Raw genomic sequence first — 16910 nt, 5'->3', positions numbered from 1 at the left:
GATCTGATCTCAATATTTTTGCAGTTCATCGCACACACTTCCTGCTTTCAAGACGATCTTGCAAGGAGAGGGTCAATGCATTCACCCCTGCCAGCCCACCTGATAAATCAAAATTAAAACCAAAAATGCAATGCATGCCACTCTCCTCAGTATTTTGTGCAATAGAAGTAAAATATATCTTATCTGTTCTTTAATTTAAATTGCAAGACAAAAAAGAAATCACTGTGTTCCCCTCAGATATTGCAAAGTAATTATTACACAACTATATTTCAAATAAGCCTCACAGAACTGTGAACGGCAACACTGATCCATCTGTGGCTCTAAAGAAGCAACAATACTATGCAACCAGCACAGAGTTTTGAAAAATGGTGCTAATGGACATGGAAACTCTATCAATTGTTGATACACACTTAATTACAATCCAAGGTCTTCCTTTAATCAGTTATTTTGTAGCCAAAGGACCTGCCTATAAGACTGGACACCAGACCTTTTGTCTCTTCTCAGCCTGGAGAGAGGGAGGAAAGAAGCTCGAAAATACTTGCTTCAACTTCCCAGAACAGTATCCGTTGAAGCTGGGCCAACATCCAGAAAAAAAAGAAGACAGGACTCATTAGCCCAGCAGATAACAAGGAAAAAAGCAACCCCATAGCTGAATCTGTGGATACTCTCTTCTAACACAGTAAAGTGGTATTCTAAACAGCAACAATATATGACTCCTCATTTCTCGCAGCTGTAGATAGGTTTAACTGATAATTATTTTCATTCAGAATAGAAAACAACATCCAAACTGACCATTGCAGACAGGGAAGCTATACTTAGATGAAGCATTTGTATTTTAAAGCTGCCACTTGCTGGAACTCAGGAAGAGCACAATTTGGCCCCGAGAGAGAATCAAAAACTAGTGGGATAACAGAGAGCTACTGCTGGGACAGACAAACAATGCCACACAACAGCAAAGAATAAAAAAAAAAAAAACCAAATTAACAACTGCAGCTTTTAATTTGAGGTCTGTGTAATAAATGAGGTTAGTCAAAAGTTGCTACAACAGCACTTCCCTGCTTGCTTTGCAAACTGAAAATGTTCCCCCTTTCCCCTCCCCAAGAAATTTAATTTCATCCAATATAAGAAAAAGTATTTATGGTAGTGAAATCTAAATCCAATGATCCTTAGCACCTAATCTTCTAGGTCTTTAAACTGCTCTTGTATTTAAAATAATTTCTGACAGTCTTTTACTTTCAACACCACAAATTGCCTTTTATTTATCCTGATGCAGACTCAGGAAATATAAAAATAAATTTATTAGCTTTACCTGTAATGCACTGAAACTGTCCATCTTCTCTTCTTATTGTAAATGCTTCCCCTGGATTAACTTGCACAAGAATAACCTTAAAAATAAAAGAGTGTTTACAACCATTACACAGGAATAGGTTACAGAAGTCTGGTACATGCAAAAAAGATGACAGTTTTACTGGAAAAAACCAATTTTTTTTCTGATTAGGAAATACATTATTGTTTTACTTCATACTGCTTGCTGCCTTCTTTCTACAGAAAAAAAAAAAAGAGATAAGAACAAGTACAGGTATTTTTAAACAACCATTTTTCAAAGAACCAAGGAGAGAAGAACAACTGACTAAAACAGTACTCGTACAAATTTTATTTTCTTGACTGCTTAGTATAATTAAATTATTTCAACAAATTACATTAACTTCAACATTAATCAAACCATTACATAAGGTTTCAGAAGACTAGAATTCCCAGTGTTTGAATTTTCATCATAACCACTTGGCAAACAGTTTTCAACATAAGGGAAATACTGTGTCATCTCCTTCTTTACATGATCCAAGCATGTTTGCACATTCATTAATGATAAAACATTATTAGAAGTCATGACAAAGTAATTACACTGGATGCGCAGCATGAAACAATATGTATAGTTTTATTTGTGGAAAGCTGTTTACCCTGATTTTGTAAACCCAAGCAATGCAGAATTGATAGCAAAGCATACTTATCAGCCAAAATAAACAAAGGAAGTCTGACATGTACCAAAGCAGAAGCCTGTTACTATTTTAGACTTCTATATTCTCATTTGAAACCTGCCTTTCTGTAAGAGAAAAAGTTTATAACCATGAAGAACCGAGCTAAAATTATGACTAAAGAAAAAAAAATCCAAACCACCAACCCCCCCAAAAACAACAGAAGGGCAGGTGCATTTCATCATTTCCTTTCTGGACACATCTTTCTTCAGTCTCGCTTGGACGTGTCTAAATAGGGTGTATGTCCTCCTCCAGATGTGAATTAGAGAAAGAAAGATCTCTATATACGCAACTCTTCAATATTATGGCCAAAAATTTACTCTGTTAAATTGCTAACAAAAAATAAAATTGGTCTTGTTTACAAAAAAGAAAACAGGAAACTTCAGTGTTATTCATTTTAGGAATACCAGAGAGAAAGGAAAGGGTGAGGAAAAGGTAGAAATCATACAAATTCCTCCCCCTCTAGTACAGCGATGTTATGAATTAATGCAAAGATGGCAAGTTCTACCCTAACATAGCTGCAACTTTGATAAGATTTGATGGATATTCACATTTTCAAAGTTAGGCCACATGATTCAATACTGATTTAGCTCTGTTTTGAGCATGCACTTTAAAATGTGGTACAGTGCTGTTACTGGAGAAAGATGTCTCCAGAAGCTTTAGGCTCTTTGAGAAAAAGCCAACGAATTATAATCACTATTTACATTTTATCATGCTAATAAATTTTCCAGATCTTCTAAAGTGTGTCTGAATATAAAATTCAGGAAGAGTTAGCTTTCCTAACATAAGCTAGACTTAGAAACAAGAGGATTTTAGACATGAACTTCAAGTAAGACTGACAGGTCTTCAGAAAATATTGTATTGCCAGAGTTTATTGTAAGTATTTGAAGGAGGCATTTTAACAACTGGGTATCACCTTCAGAACATGATGAAGGAGAAAAATACGACTGGATTGAGTTCTTATAATTTTTTTTTCAGACTCCACAAGCAGGCATAACTTTTTGAAGACACATTTAATTGATTTACGTTCTCCTCTCGGCTATAATTGAAAGCTTTAGCTTGAAGTTTAGACTGGAATAGAAATACGTAAAAACAAGAATACACAAGAACATCTTTCCATCTCTTATGTTGGGTTGGATAACCAGATTTGCCCAAGTCTTTTGGCTGATTTAGTATGCCCTAACTCCTGGGAGAAGCCCTTCTGGCTGCAGCTGACATGTCAATCTGTACAATTTTTGGGTCAATATTCTTGGTCTACACCGTATAAACTATGAGAAGTAGAAAAGCTGCAAAGCCCTCAAGTTTTAGGGCAATGGCTGGTATAATTCCCTTGATTCCTACTTTTAAAGTAACATGTAATGGGGGATGACTGGTATTCCTGTAGTGTTCCCATTTTTTCTGTGTCAGGGCCAGAGGTTCATAACCTGGGTAATAATGTTGCCTTGGGAACCTGCTTGTTTTCCTCCTCCAGACCTCTGCTGCAGGACATCCAAAACAGAGGCTCCAGCTAGCAGAGTGGATCCAAGCGTGGGAATACACATACTTGCCTGATTGCAGCAAGCAGGCCCTCTGCCTCCTGATTTTCTTTTGTAGTGGTTTCTCCTGTGTGAGAATCTTTGTTCCTCACTTCACAGCTAGTCTGAGAAGGTAAAGGCTCAGCAGGCCAACCACGGTGTAATGTGGTGAGAGGGGACACTGCTCAGCAGTGGCTGTGCCATGAGGCAACAGGTCTCCTGATGGAATCCAGTACCACTCTGACACTCAGGATGTCATCAGATTTTCACATCTCTGAGGACATCTGACTTCCACTCAAAAGGGTAGGGAGACTCCCTGACTTAATGCAGTTTAATTAGATACTCAGTTCCCAAGAACAGGAAATTGAGCGTTTTTGTTGATGGACTATTAGTCTACTTGATGCCTGACTGCATATTTATTTCACTGGGTCCCACTTTCAGCCTTGTTTTTGTGTTGTGCATTCACATTTGTATTTTATAACTGCACCAAGAGAGGCTGTATTTGTTGCCAAGTGTGCCAAAAGAGTCCGAATCAGGGCTGAAGTAATTTCAGAAGTTTCAAGAACTGCTGGCTTCAAAAGTCTTTGTCTTGGGGTAACATGTCAACGTGACCAGCACTGGTTGCTGTACCAGCCTTATCACTGCTGAACCCCACAGAGTAATCATTGCTTCAAGAAGGACAGTTTTGACACTTCAGTAGATGCAATGTGAAATAAGAAAAATTAAAGCTCTGCACAGAGAGAGAGAAACCGATACCTTTCTGGTCAGAAGAGACATTACCAAAGACAGACAATCACTCACAGGGATTCCCTCTTATCTAACAAAAATCTGCTGCACATAATCAACGATGCAAGAAAACATCTCTAAAGGAAAAGGTAACATGGATCTTTCATGGCATCATGTGTAAGGCAAATAAAATTACAGGTTGCTTAGTATTTATAGCTCTTTCATCTCATTCTAGGTGGCTTTGCTCAGGCTTGCACATTTCATTGTCCAACAGGCTGCTTTATGAAGCCTGGCATCAGTACTTATGAAAATCAAGGCCCTCATGTTTCACACTGAATATTCTAGTCCTCGATCTCCTTCCTCTTCTGGGCAAAACATCCACATTGGCTGGAACTAAGTGAAAAGCTTTGGGAAAATCTGATGGTTCAGTCTCTCTTATGCCTCAATCTTTTTGTGACAAATCCTGTTGCTTTACTCCCAGTGTCTAAAGCTCTGCTATCCAAAGGCAAACGTGCATTATTCTAACCAGATTTCCATTGCCTGCTCCTCTAAGATAATTATGATAATCTGAAAAAATTCATTTGTGATGTGTCAATCTCAGTGAGAGGTACATTTAACACAGCCACTTTTCAAATGCCATTTCTCTTTCTAAATCAACAAAACACTAATTAAGGACCTCACAAGCTTAAGACAATAATGGGAAGTTAAGACACTGAGGACTTGATACAAACTCTAGAATCTTACAAGCACTTTTAAAGCATGACCAACTATAACAGAATCTAATAAAATTTAGAAGTGTAGTTTCTCAATGCTAACACAACTTTGACTCAATATTTTTTGTCTCAAGTTCAAAATATGTTAAGGCATTGCTATTAAGAAATGGGAGTATTAGGTCAACAACTAATTTTGTGTAATTTCCACTGGGACTATAAATTGCTTCCTATAAACAGTAATTTAATGGTGATCCCCATGACCTCAATACAGTTCCTGATGAAAAACAGTACAGAATCTCTTTCTAGAGAATAGCATACAAGTTGACAAGACTGCAGCTATACAATTATCCTAAAACCAGTTCTTACATAAATAAAACAAAATTACCAGCTCATATGACTAAGGTTTGAAATACCTGAAACACAGTTGCCAAAGACTGCCAGAGTATTAACAGTGAAATTTCATACTTTTCAGTGGTACTTAATTTATTCTACAAAAGATATTTTTGAAGGTAAACCCAGATCAAATGAACAACATACTAAGCTTTGTAATAGTTTAATTAAATATGTAGGGATTATAGAGGTTTCTTCTTAGCACAATATTAAGAGCAAAATCCATTCTAAAATCACAGAAAGGCATTGCAAAAAGGAATAGCATTTGTTAAACCTCCTTCTTAGCATGGAATACTTGACTTTTTTCCTGATTTTAAAACATTTACTTTGCTGCCCATCCACTGTCAGTTCAAGATATGCAGCCTGGATTGGCAAAGACCAGCTTCCTAACAAAACTGAATCGTGCCACATATTGGAAAGCTCAAAAGGTTTTTCCTGAAATTGCTGTTTAAAGTCAGGCAGCTGCTCAAGCCAAATAAGAACATAAGAAATGTGCTCATGGTCTGGGTCAGCAGTCCAGGTCAGCAGTCCATCTAGCCCAGTACTTTGTCTCTAATATATCAATTAGAGATGCTATTTAGGGAGAGGAAGTGAGCCAGGCCACTTTCTGCAGTCCATCTCTCATTGTCCATGAGTTTGTCTAAAGTCAGTTCGCTTACACTTTGAATTGCCTCCACAACCTCCTACGGCAGCAAGTTCCTGAAGCTCACCTTTTAGCCATTATCAAACAAACAATCTCCTACTAGTTAAATGCCCCTAGACTCTGTGCTATGGGATTTGCGGAACAACAGTTCTGAGTAAATTTCATCCACCTCCATTTTTTTTTCAAGCCTTAGTGTTTTCCCTCTGCAAACTGAGGAGTCCTAATGTTTCTATTCTCTCCTAGGAGAGCCACTTCATCACCTTGACCACATCAGTGGTCCCTAAAACCACATCTGTATTAGCAAAGTAACCAGCGCTTGGGAACATCACTTGGGATGATGAACAACATTATAGCAGTCCTGAGCACAACATGGGCCAATGCCAATGAGCAGTCTTCTCCCAGGGAATACTGGCAACTATTCCAGAGACCACTCCTACCAGGGGGTCTACACAGACACTCTTTCTAGAGGAAAAGACAGTTTACCAGAACAGACTTGTTCCATGACCCTTAGCCTCAGTCTCTAGGAACATTCTTGAGCACACTTAAATTACTAATCTATAAACACTGCCCAACAGTAGCCTCAAGAAGCATTACAACGTTTTGCCTTTTTTGAAGGACTAGTTAAGAGACACCCTCTTAATTAGCTTTGAAAAAAATCTGTTCTTCACCTTAATCATAATTTGAGCTGGTCTTATATGATAAATACACTCTTAAAATACAACAATTCTATATAAAACTATTTTATAGCATTTTAAGATATTTAAATGAATTTAAAATTAATATATAATTTTATTGTAGCTCAAGTAGTCTGATCACGTCCAACAGAGACAGGCAATGTTGACTTGGACATACTACTATCAATAGATGTAATGATGATTTCACAAGAATTTCATTTGAAGAACTTGTATATGATTTTGCTTTACTATATCAGTGTAAGTAAGATGAGAAAGTATTCTGATTTTGCATCTAAGGAACCAAAGGCAGTATGAACGTTCGAAGAGAAGGATGCTCAATATTTCTTATTTTTATTCAGTAAACTATCTGCAAGAGAAACTACAGGATGCTTCTCCAGACTGAACCAGGAAAGCAGTTGAATGTTTTTCAAGCTCTGTAGCTTATTTCTAACACTGACAAAATGAATTTGATGAAAAAGGCTGGAGCCAGAAAAAACATTATAAGACTAAGGATACAAACAACAGAATGGAAGGGAAATCTGTGCAAGACAGAGCTGCAGCCACCTCGACTCAGAGGGCTGCTCCAAAAAAGGAAAAACTTAGGGCCAAATGTTAACACTCATCTCCAGAAAAGCCCAGAAGTAACTTTTATCAGCATGAAGCAGAGGCTGCAAAAGCCAAAATAAGATTCTCAGAGGTACTTTGCTCCACCAATATGGTCACAGCAATGTCTTTTAAAGGCAGAATGGAAATGATACAAACATAGCTGATTTATATGTTACTAATCCTTGTCTTTACAGATACAGAATACTTTAAGCAGCCTAATGTTTTGCTTCCGCCAGACAAATATGTAGGTTAAGGTATTTCTTCACTGGAGCACAGTGAGGGACAAAACAACAAAACGGAATTTAAAACACAGAGCTGGCTAATCCTGCTTTGAATATGTTTGCACACTAGTTAAGGCCATAAAGCCCATTAACTCCACTGAAATAACAATTAGAAACGACCCCTCATTCTGTCAGTAAGATCCTCACTTCTACAAGCATCTCTACTGCCACCCTACTAACAGAAGTGATATATTAGCAGATTGCCAGGTTTCCAGATAATTTCAGCTAGCTGATGGGAAAGAAAGGCATCATCAAACTCGTGGCATCACAAATACATATTTACAGTACAACATGTAGAGAGAAGTTTTCCCAATGCTCTCAGTCACCAAAAAAACTATAAATAGGCTTGCACAATTAATGACTCTTCTCCATCAGGTGGTTAGTAAGCAAGACTGAAATAAAACCTATGGATATTATTGTGAAGTACCAATACCAGAATTGGCTTCCATCCTGGTAAGGGCCCTAGATGAGGTGAAAGACTTGCAGAGCAGTCTAACAAAAAAGCTTAGGACTAATCCACAAGCACACTATTTCACTGCTTTAAGGCAACTTCTTTCCACAGCAGAAACTGTAAATACAATTAGAACTCCAAAATATTTCTGTCCCCATGCAGGGGAAAAAAGCCACTAAGTAAAACCCAAAATAAGCCAATGAGCTCTAAAAACTAACTGAATAAAAAATCTATCATAGCAAGCTTGTCACATTTTTCCTCCTTTAGCTCACTGTTATACACGTGTAAAAACAGCTTGCTGAATAAAACTCTAAGGCTGAAGAACAAGGCTCCCTCCTCAAATACACACACACACACTGGACAATACAGTCAGCCAAAAAACAGTGCCTCAAAAATATTTTGCTACTTCTATCAAATACATATATGCAGTGGATCTATAAGGCAAAAGAGATTTTATTGGAAAAAACGACATATGCAAAATATTATTGCTAGTATATATATAGAGATAATATTTTTAATTCATTGTTTAGGTTCTGGAAGTTTAAATTTAGTCTGAAGTAAAAAAAACATCCAAACAACAAATGATTGTGTCTAGACATATACTAGATAATCTCTCACACAGGCACAAATGAAAACAAACCCAGAATTAAGACAGTTGCTAACCTTCTCCCCCCTGCTCCATAAAGGTATGAAGACCTACCCAATTTGGGGAAATTTTTGCAGATCAGATTCGATTAAGGCTTATGGAAGAGAGTCTAGCATATCACTACCACATAAGAATGATCTAAGTATTATACATGTAAAGCTACAGTTCAAGTAATGCCTGTATTTCTAAAAGTACAGGACTGGCTGAAATACAGTTTCTAACTCTTCTAAGCCAGCACAAACATCAGGAGATTCAATTCTGATACAGTAAAATTTTGTTGACAAGTTTGGTAATCACAGCCACATTTTCAAATCTTTTGTAGCAGGTAAAAAGTTGTGTTGCCCAAATAAATGCTTTTATGCCTAAAAGCTTCTATCTCTTGTCCTGGTAGAAAAAGTTATTAGCTACTAAGTATACAACATAATTTAAAAATATTTAGTTTTCCTAATACCTATGCAGTCAGCTGAAAGTCTTAGCTGAAAGACTGAAACTATAATTTTAGTTGCTGGGATAGAATAGAAATATTTTTGTATTTGCATTAAAGAAAAGTCTACATACACTGAGTTCTGTCTATACAAAATATCTTAGCTCTCAAACACATCCTTCAGTATCAAAGACTATGAGCCTTCTGAAGGGGAAAAGTAAAACTTTAAATTTTTAAATCCTGACTGAGGCTAAAGAAACCAAAATACATTAAGTACTTTGTGTCATGCATGAAGTTGCAGTATAAGCCCACTTGAGAACTGGCACTCTGCTCTTTTTGCAGGCTAGCACTGTCTATCACCACAAAGGCAAGAAAACCAAAGGAACCAGATTGAATTTCAGTGTAAAGGGATATTTGGAACCTTTCCCTCTCCCCAGCCGCCCCCACCTCCCACTGAAGGGGAGAGGAACTGAATGAGTTACTTGATATCTTCCTCTAAAAGAAGTTAGTTACGCTTCGTGAATTTACATATTTTTCCAGAATAAGTGAAATCTGGGACAAATTTTCCAACTGAGTTAAAAGCCTCTGAATATACGTAACAAAAATGCTAATAGATCTACCACTAAATATATCATTAACAAAAAAAAGCAATCCTTTAGCAGCAAAGCCAATTCATAGTCTGGCATGCATATTTAAAATACTGAAAAATGTGGGGAAGTAAGAAGGCAAGGAGAAAGTGGGAGGAAAAAGCTAGGACATGTTACGTTGATTTTATCCGTTGCTAAAATCATATATAATATGAAGAAGTAAGAGAATGTTATATTATAACTGTGGTTAAAGTATACTTAAATGAAAGAACGTAGTAAGAGACTGTTACTGTACAGCAAAGAAGATTACAAATTGGAGCAAAACAGTACTACTGAAAAGCACATTTCTGTTTTTCTCTCATTCTGGAGTGGTTTTGGGGGAATGTGTGTGGGTTTTGGGGTTGTAGGGCATTTTGGCTTTTTCCTCCAAACAAAGTTCCAAGAAATCAAGAGGATAAAGTGTTCCAAAACATTTCCCTGGACCTCTGAAACCATAATTTAAAGAGAATCAGATCAAAATCTATTTCTATACTATCAGAAACAATGTTCTTTTCTGAGATGTTTTACTAGGAAAAAGAGACAAGAGCTTCAGGGCTGGGTTGTTTTTTTTGATTTTTTTTCTTATTGATGTGAAAACATCTATATTTAGCATTATATGGTCATAGGTGCTGAGTCAGTAGCAAATGATTGTCAGCAAAAATCTCAAATAATGGAAAGACTTTACCAAAATCATATTTCTAAATGCACTAATAATATACATCAACATAAAAAAAAAAGACAGCAGTGGTTTGTCTAAAAATACTGCAACTGAAATTAGCTCAGCAGTACTGATGAGAAGTATTTTAGCCAAAAGGACAAAGGTAAATTCATTTCTGAACATTTTAAAAATTTAGGAAAACACTGTAGCTAATGCTTTTAAAATTTTTTAAAACACTCAACTAAACCTGTTAAGAGGGGGGTACAGCCAAGCCCTTTGTAAGATGAATACTGTATCTTTAACTGTCTGCAACAAGATTAAAAAAAGGTGTATTTCTGGAAAACGGTGAATAGAATACAACACAACTTCCAGGCAGAGCCACATTTATGCTCTGTCATTAGGGCACATATTCAGAACAATTACATTTTTTCTCCACTAATAGCTCCAATCAAGATGTTAATTAGTGGCATGCTTTATCTCGTAATCCATTTCAAAAACCTTAGCACTTTGACTTACTGTTGCTCGCATCCTTTTATTTCTCTCATTCAACTGGTGCTACCACAGTGACAAAGGATGAAGGAAGATTCAACAGTCACCACTCCGGCTGCTCCAATCTGTTCCATTCACTTAATACTGAGGTAATCTTCGGTGCAGTGATGAGCACTGCCTCCCCCTTCTTTTAACAGGGCACCTTAACCTAAACACCACGCCGGAGTATCTCCCTTTACCTTCCTCTGTAGCTGTGCATCCACAAAGCATGTGGAGGCAGGATGTGAAAGGTAGGATCAATTAACAATATAGTCAGCAATACCTACCTCAAGCCTTCCTTCCTATCAAATTAGCCAACGTACAGTGAGCTTCCTGCTATACACGAATGTATCATGTCACCATAGCAACTAAATCAACAAATAGCTGCTGCAGCATCTGCTTCTGGATCATCTAACGTCAGTCAACAGAAGGTTCGGGTTTAAGAGAACAAAGCTTCCAAATATATGCCATTTTATAACTGCATTTTTAATTTAGCCTCCTGATTCCCAGATAGGATACGCTAGCTCGGAATGAACCAACTTCTGACTTTATACTTGAATCTATGATGCAGCTCATGACTTCAGTTTGCAAATAAGCCAGAAAGGAGGGAAGGAAAAAAACTCCCACTTTGTAAGAGAATAAAAAGATACAGCAAAGAAATAATCAACTGGAACCTACTGCACTTTTTCTTAAATATTGTGCATTAACACTCTATACTGTGCATTTATTAGGTACATTAAGAGGCATGAAAAGAAAGTGTTTCCCAGTTTTGCTTTATAATTTACATACGTCTGTCCTAAATAATACTATAAACAGAAATACCTTTTATTAGATATTAATATTTAAGACATTTCAGATGGCTAACAAAGATGGTTTCCCCTCTATTAGTCTCCACTAAACCAGCTGAACTGAAAACATCCAGTATTAGTTTCTCGCACTCTCACGTCTGCAGTCTTTAATCCCAACAACAGCAGGGGCCCACTGGCATACCTGCACCTGTGGAAAGATGGCTACATAGGGCAAAACACGCATCCTGCCCTTCTTGGGAGAAATGACTTCAACTACCATGTACGCATCAATTTGGCTTAACTCCTAACCCATACGTGGACAAGATATATGAAACTGCTTTGTAACAACTTGGTATCTGGAATGCGACAACATAAGATTACTCATTAAATGCTGCCTGAGGTATAAAAAAAAGTTACTTGGATAGTAATGTCTTCAAAGATAATAAGCAAGTGTACACACACATACACACTTTTATATTAAAGGACTCAAACTTACAGCCCTTATAACAAAACTTATAACAAAAAAGTAACTTTCTGCTATTTTAACTTCAAGTCATATTCCTAATGTTTGATCAGCACAAAATTCTTTACCAAGTAAAAGCTTTCTAGGCTCAAGGTATCAGTTATTCATATCCAGTATAATTTTATTATTGAAAACATTTACTTTTAGTTTGCAAAGCCATTGCTCTTTTCATCTATGTACAGTCTTTTGCTACAATCATTACGTCAGGGTTGGCTGCAGTGTGTGATCCAGTGAACAGGGAAAACTGGACACAGACTCAAGATGCTCTATCCCTGTTGCGACTCTGACACAGACTTACTGTGATCTGTGGGTTTGTCACCTCACCTATGCCAGAGTTTCCCTGTTTCTAGGACTAGCACAACAGCATTTGTATGTCCCTAAAAGCTACTGATCAAAGAACGCTGCAAGACTTGAGCATATTCATTAGCAGCACAGGAATTGCCAAATAGAATCACATCTATGGTCCAGCTAAGGTGATGTCAGTTACAAATGCGGCACAAGTCATTTTTCCATTGACTGTGTGTTGTAAATCCGGTGTTCATATCATAGCGATGCTCATGAGAACGACTCTTTTCTACAATGAAACCCACTAACATTCAGAAAACAGATTAAAGGGGAAAATGCAAAAGATATATGTAACAGGTATCACAGACAGCATAAGATTATTAAATGGGAACAGCTGACACACCAGTAATAAAAGCTAAATTTAAACAGGGTCTTAAGCCTTTAGCAATTTAAAACAATTTAAGGATTTCATGGTTGTGAAGAATATTACTTCCAACTAATTCTTTCTTAAAGTCATCATAAAGATTTTTCTATCTCCATCTTCTTTCAGACTTCCTAAAGACTTCCTCCCTCCCCATTTATGCTGGCTAGTAACCAATAAAGACTTGTGAAAACTTTCAGTTGAGCACTGCACAGTACCATACCAATTCATAGGAGACTAAGCACACAACATTTCTGTGGTATGTATAAGGAAAAGTAATGCTAGAATTCTCTTTTTTGCCTTAAATTATCTTCTGTGTTTTAGTACGAATGACAGAGGAAAACAGGCTTCTCATCATTATTCATGTGTCCTATAGATATTGATCTTTGTCCAAGTAACACAATGCAACACTCTCAATACCAAAGTTCTAAAATAATCATTTTCTCCCAAATCTATTTGAGCAAATTCCAATTTACAGGTTTTCCACAACTACACAATTTTCTATCCTAGCATCTGCTAATACTGACTGATAATGTAGAGGGATCTAACTGCTCCAAATATGGAAAGTAACACTTTCCTAATGAAGAAGAGAAAAGACCTGGGTAGTAAAGGCCATTAACTAATCTTTGTTTTCAGGACTAGGGAGGAAATCCATACAGAATGAAGTAAATGTTATATAATATGTTGCAGTAACAATTTACATGTTTAGGATTTTGAAAAAACAAACACAACCCAAACTATTTCAGCTTAAACAAGTAGTAACAGCATGTCCTGAAGAAAGCGAGAGAAAGAAGCCATGTTTTCAATGACGTGCTCCTAAGGCCTATGTATATTTTCAGAGAAAAAAGCAAGCAACTCTGCATCATTTTTCTAAAAGGCAGCTGACAGATAATAAAAGTCAGCAAACATTTCATCTTTAACCACTGCTACAAGATACTGTCAGCAACAGTGAATGCACTAAGGTGACAGAATATCCTTAGAAGCAACTGGAAACAGGGAGGTTGGAAAGATGACTAGACTGTTCAGTGGCACTGACATTCAAAAACTATAGATTTCAATAAGCTTTCACTGCTTTTTGTAGAAAGGCAGGTTGGAAAGATCTGAGAATTAGTGATTTTTTTTATTCTAGCAGATAAATTGATTTTATTTAGGCAAGGTTTTTTTAAATTCTTACTGTACTCCTAAGTTTCCCCTCCTTCTCTCTATGTGAAAGATGATCAGCAGAAAGCTGATCGCTGAGGAGGGAAGGGGAAGAAAAAAAAAAAAAAAAAGATGGTTTGGAGCCTTGTTTTCTGAGAAGAACCAGTAAAAGATAAACATAAAAACCTGCATCTAATGTCACTGATAAATGTTCAAGACTTGTTAGTGTCCACATGTAACAGCGTCAATCAGCGTATGTCGCCTAAGTGTGTCTGTCTCATTCTTTATTGTTGAGAAATACAATTTTTATCTACTTGTTCCTGCTTTGTCTTGTCTCTTTTGCATTCCCAGTTCTCACAGCTTGGCTAAGCAAAGTTTTATTTCTCTCACAGCAAATCCAATCTGTTTCATTAGCATTGACACAGCCTGTGGTTAGCAGATAGTGCACAGAAAATTTGCTACTTAAATAATTCCACTACTGTATCTTTAAATCAGTAAAAGTATAAACATAAGGGTAACAGAAGTGTTTCAAAGAATCTCGATCATGCAACAGACAAACATTTGTGCTTCAAAGTTTTAAGCCAAATCCTTGTTTACAGGGAATTATAAGGAAGCAATGTTAGGGACAGTCACTGAACTCTGGAACTTTCTGAGGCATCTGGTCCTGGCCAGTGGTAGACACATCAACCTCTATAAATAAAAACTGGAAGACTTCAACCAGCTTATGCCCATATCACAACAATTTGTTGTTTGAAATCCACAGGCCTTTAGCTTTACAACACTAAGCAAAACTGGATGAGGGATACAGCTTGTACTGCATAGCAAAGCAGTAACAAGGGCTAAGCTTTCAGCTAAGACTTTGCAGGGGCTAAGTCCCCTCAGTAGGCCCTTTCCCTGATCAAGCTGTGTATTTGCAACAGTCCAAAACAGAATCAGGGAGTAAACTTAAATGAAAGTTGTATCTAGATGCACTGAAAGGTAGAAGACTGCCAATTTAATTTTGGAAAACTAAGTTATTTAACTAAGACTGTCTGAAATTAAAATTACAACTAAACACTCCAAAGCCCTAGTTGCTTAAGATGCTACTAAATGTTCAGAGAATCAAAAACTTCATTTGTAAAAAAAAAAAAAAAAAAAAAAAAATTATAAAAGTGCTGTAAAGTGCTACATGTGGCATTGTTCAAAGAAAGCCAGGCACTTTGAAGATTTTTGATCTGATTTGCAACAGTTTTTGTAGATATTGTATTTAAAATAAATAAAACCCCATAACCTTCTCTTCCTGTAATAATGCTGTCTTCACAACACTTGTGGAATCAAAACACCCTTGCAATTATGTCAATTGAGCATCAAAACTGAAGAAACTTTTCAGCTGTACTTCAATTGTATGTACTTTGCAATTCCTGTGCTTTGACTGCAGGCTATACCAGCAGTTGCCACAAAGTACTCTATGTCAAACAGGTATTATTTGGTGTTTCCCCATGCAAAAAAAACACTTCCAAAGACAGCCTACCTCCAGTCTCTCTGAATCTGTTATGAAGATCTTAATGCTGAGGAAAGCGGAAGAATTAGTTTGCTGGTTAGCACACATTTGAAACAAGCTAAACAGTTGTGCCATTGTTAGTTTTGCCAGTATTTTCCTACCATATAATACCTAGTGATAAATAAAAAAAAGAATCTTTCAAACATTACGAAAGCCAGCCAGGATGAACAAAGCAAGGTGGACAGTTAACAGATTTGCTAATGATGATGCAAGTCAATGGCACTTTACTTACTCAAAAGAATTTCTTTGTCGGTAATATCTGGATGTGTCTGAAAGTGCGCGCAACCAGTTAAGCATTCACCGAGAAACAATATCCAACACTATAAAGCAGTCATGATCAACCTTTGGCCTAACAGCTGAATACATTATTTCAAAAAGGTCATAAAGCTACAATTGATTCTTCCTCTGTAGACTGAGGCAGAGCCCTTTCAGTCCTTGTCCTGACTTCCTTCACCCTTCTGAAGTAGAAAGGGAGGACTCGGCAAGCAGGGTAGACACTCTATGTCCCTCCCCTACAACCACTAAGTGCCATGAAGAGCAGGTTACTGATGGAGATCTTCACCCAGCAGGCAGCAGCTGAGCTCACTCTGGCTGTGCAGTATTCTCTAATTTATGTAGTTGTTCCAAGGGCTGAAGTGATAGGTGGGAGAAGGTGGTACCACCTTCTTTTTCAAAGGACTCTGCTGAACAACTCAAATCCAAATTTGTAATAAATATCCTTTAAAAACAATACCCTCCTGCAATGCAACTGTAACAATTCAGAGAAAAATATAAATAAGCAAGCTGAAATTGAATTTGGACATTCAGTTTCTGAAGAGTTTAGAAGATTTAAGAAACATATAACATTCACTCACACCACACCACTTCCCCTAGTGGGATGGGGGGAGAGAATTGGGAAAAAAAAAAAAAAAAGTAAAATTTGTGGGTTGAGATAAACATCGTTTAATAGGACAGAAAATGTAGGGAAATAATAATTATGATGATGAAAGAATATACAAAACAAGTGATGTACAATGCAAGAGCTCCAAAAACCAGGACAATGGACTAGTAAAGAATTTTATATTTCCCAACATGGCTTCTGACAACTCAGATTCCTGTTTGGTGATATAGCAAGTTAAAAAGTCCATAATATTTACGACTGATGGATGCGTCTAACATTTTTACCTTAAATAGAGCACAGAAGAAAGTGCCAAAGGAAGAACTGTATTCTCTAGTTATTCAAAATAACATTTCATAAAAAAAAAAAAAAAAAAAGAATGCTAGGAGTTTCAATAGCACTTCTAAAGTACCCTTTTTTCCC

The 16910-nt window shown here is 36.9% G+C and overlaps 1 protein-coding gene across 8 annotated transcripts in view; it reads right to left on the bottom strand.

Moving 5' to 3' along the window:
- The window catches only part of FNDC3A (fibronectin type III domain containing 3A), a 126131-nt gene that overhangs the window by 76910 nt on the left and 32311 nt on the right, over positions 1 to 16910 (bottom strand). For 4 of the 8 annotated variants that reach the window (XM_075741850.1, XM_075741848.1, XM_075741851.1 and 1 more), the window contains one exon: positions 1310 to 1385. The exons of 3 other annotated variants lie outside the window; for them this stretch is intronic. In XM_075741850.1, the coding sequence (XP_075597965.1) occupies positions 1310 to 1385 (76 nt within the window). Of the gene's footprint in view, positions 1 to 1309; positions 1386 to 16910 lie in introns of those variants that run through there. One more of the 8 variants, XM_075741858.1, reaches the window with a different exon arrangement.

Source organism: Balearica regulorum, chromosome 1 (assembly GCF_011004875.1).
Source record: "Balearica regulorum gibbericeps isolate bBalReg1 chromosome 1, bBalReg1.pri, whole genome shotgun sequence".
NCBI classification, from domain to species: Eukaryota; Metazoa; Chordata; class Aves; order Gruiformes; family Gruidae; genus Balearica; species Balearica regulorum.
Note: the sequence above shows the minus strand (reverse complement) of the source record. Positions and strands in the feature narration are given on the sequence as shown.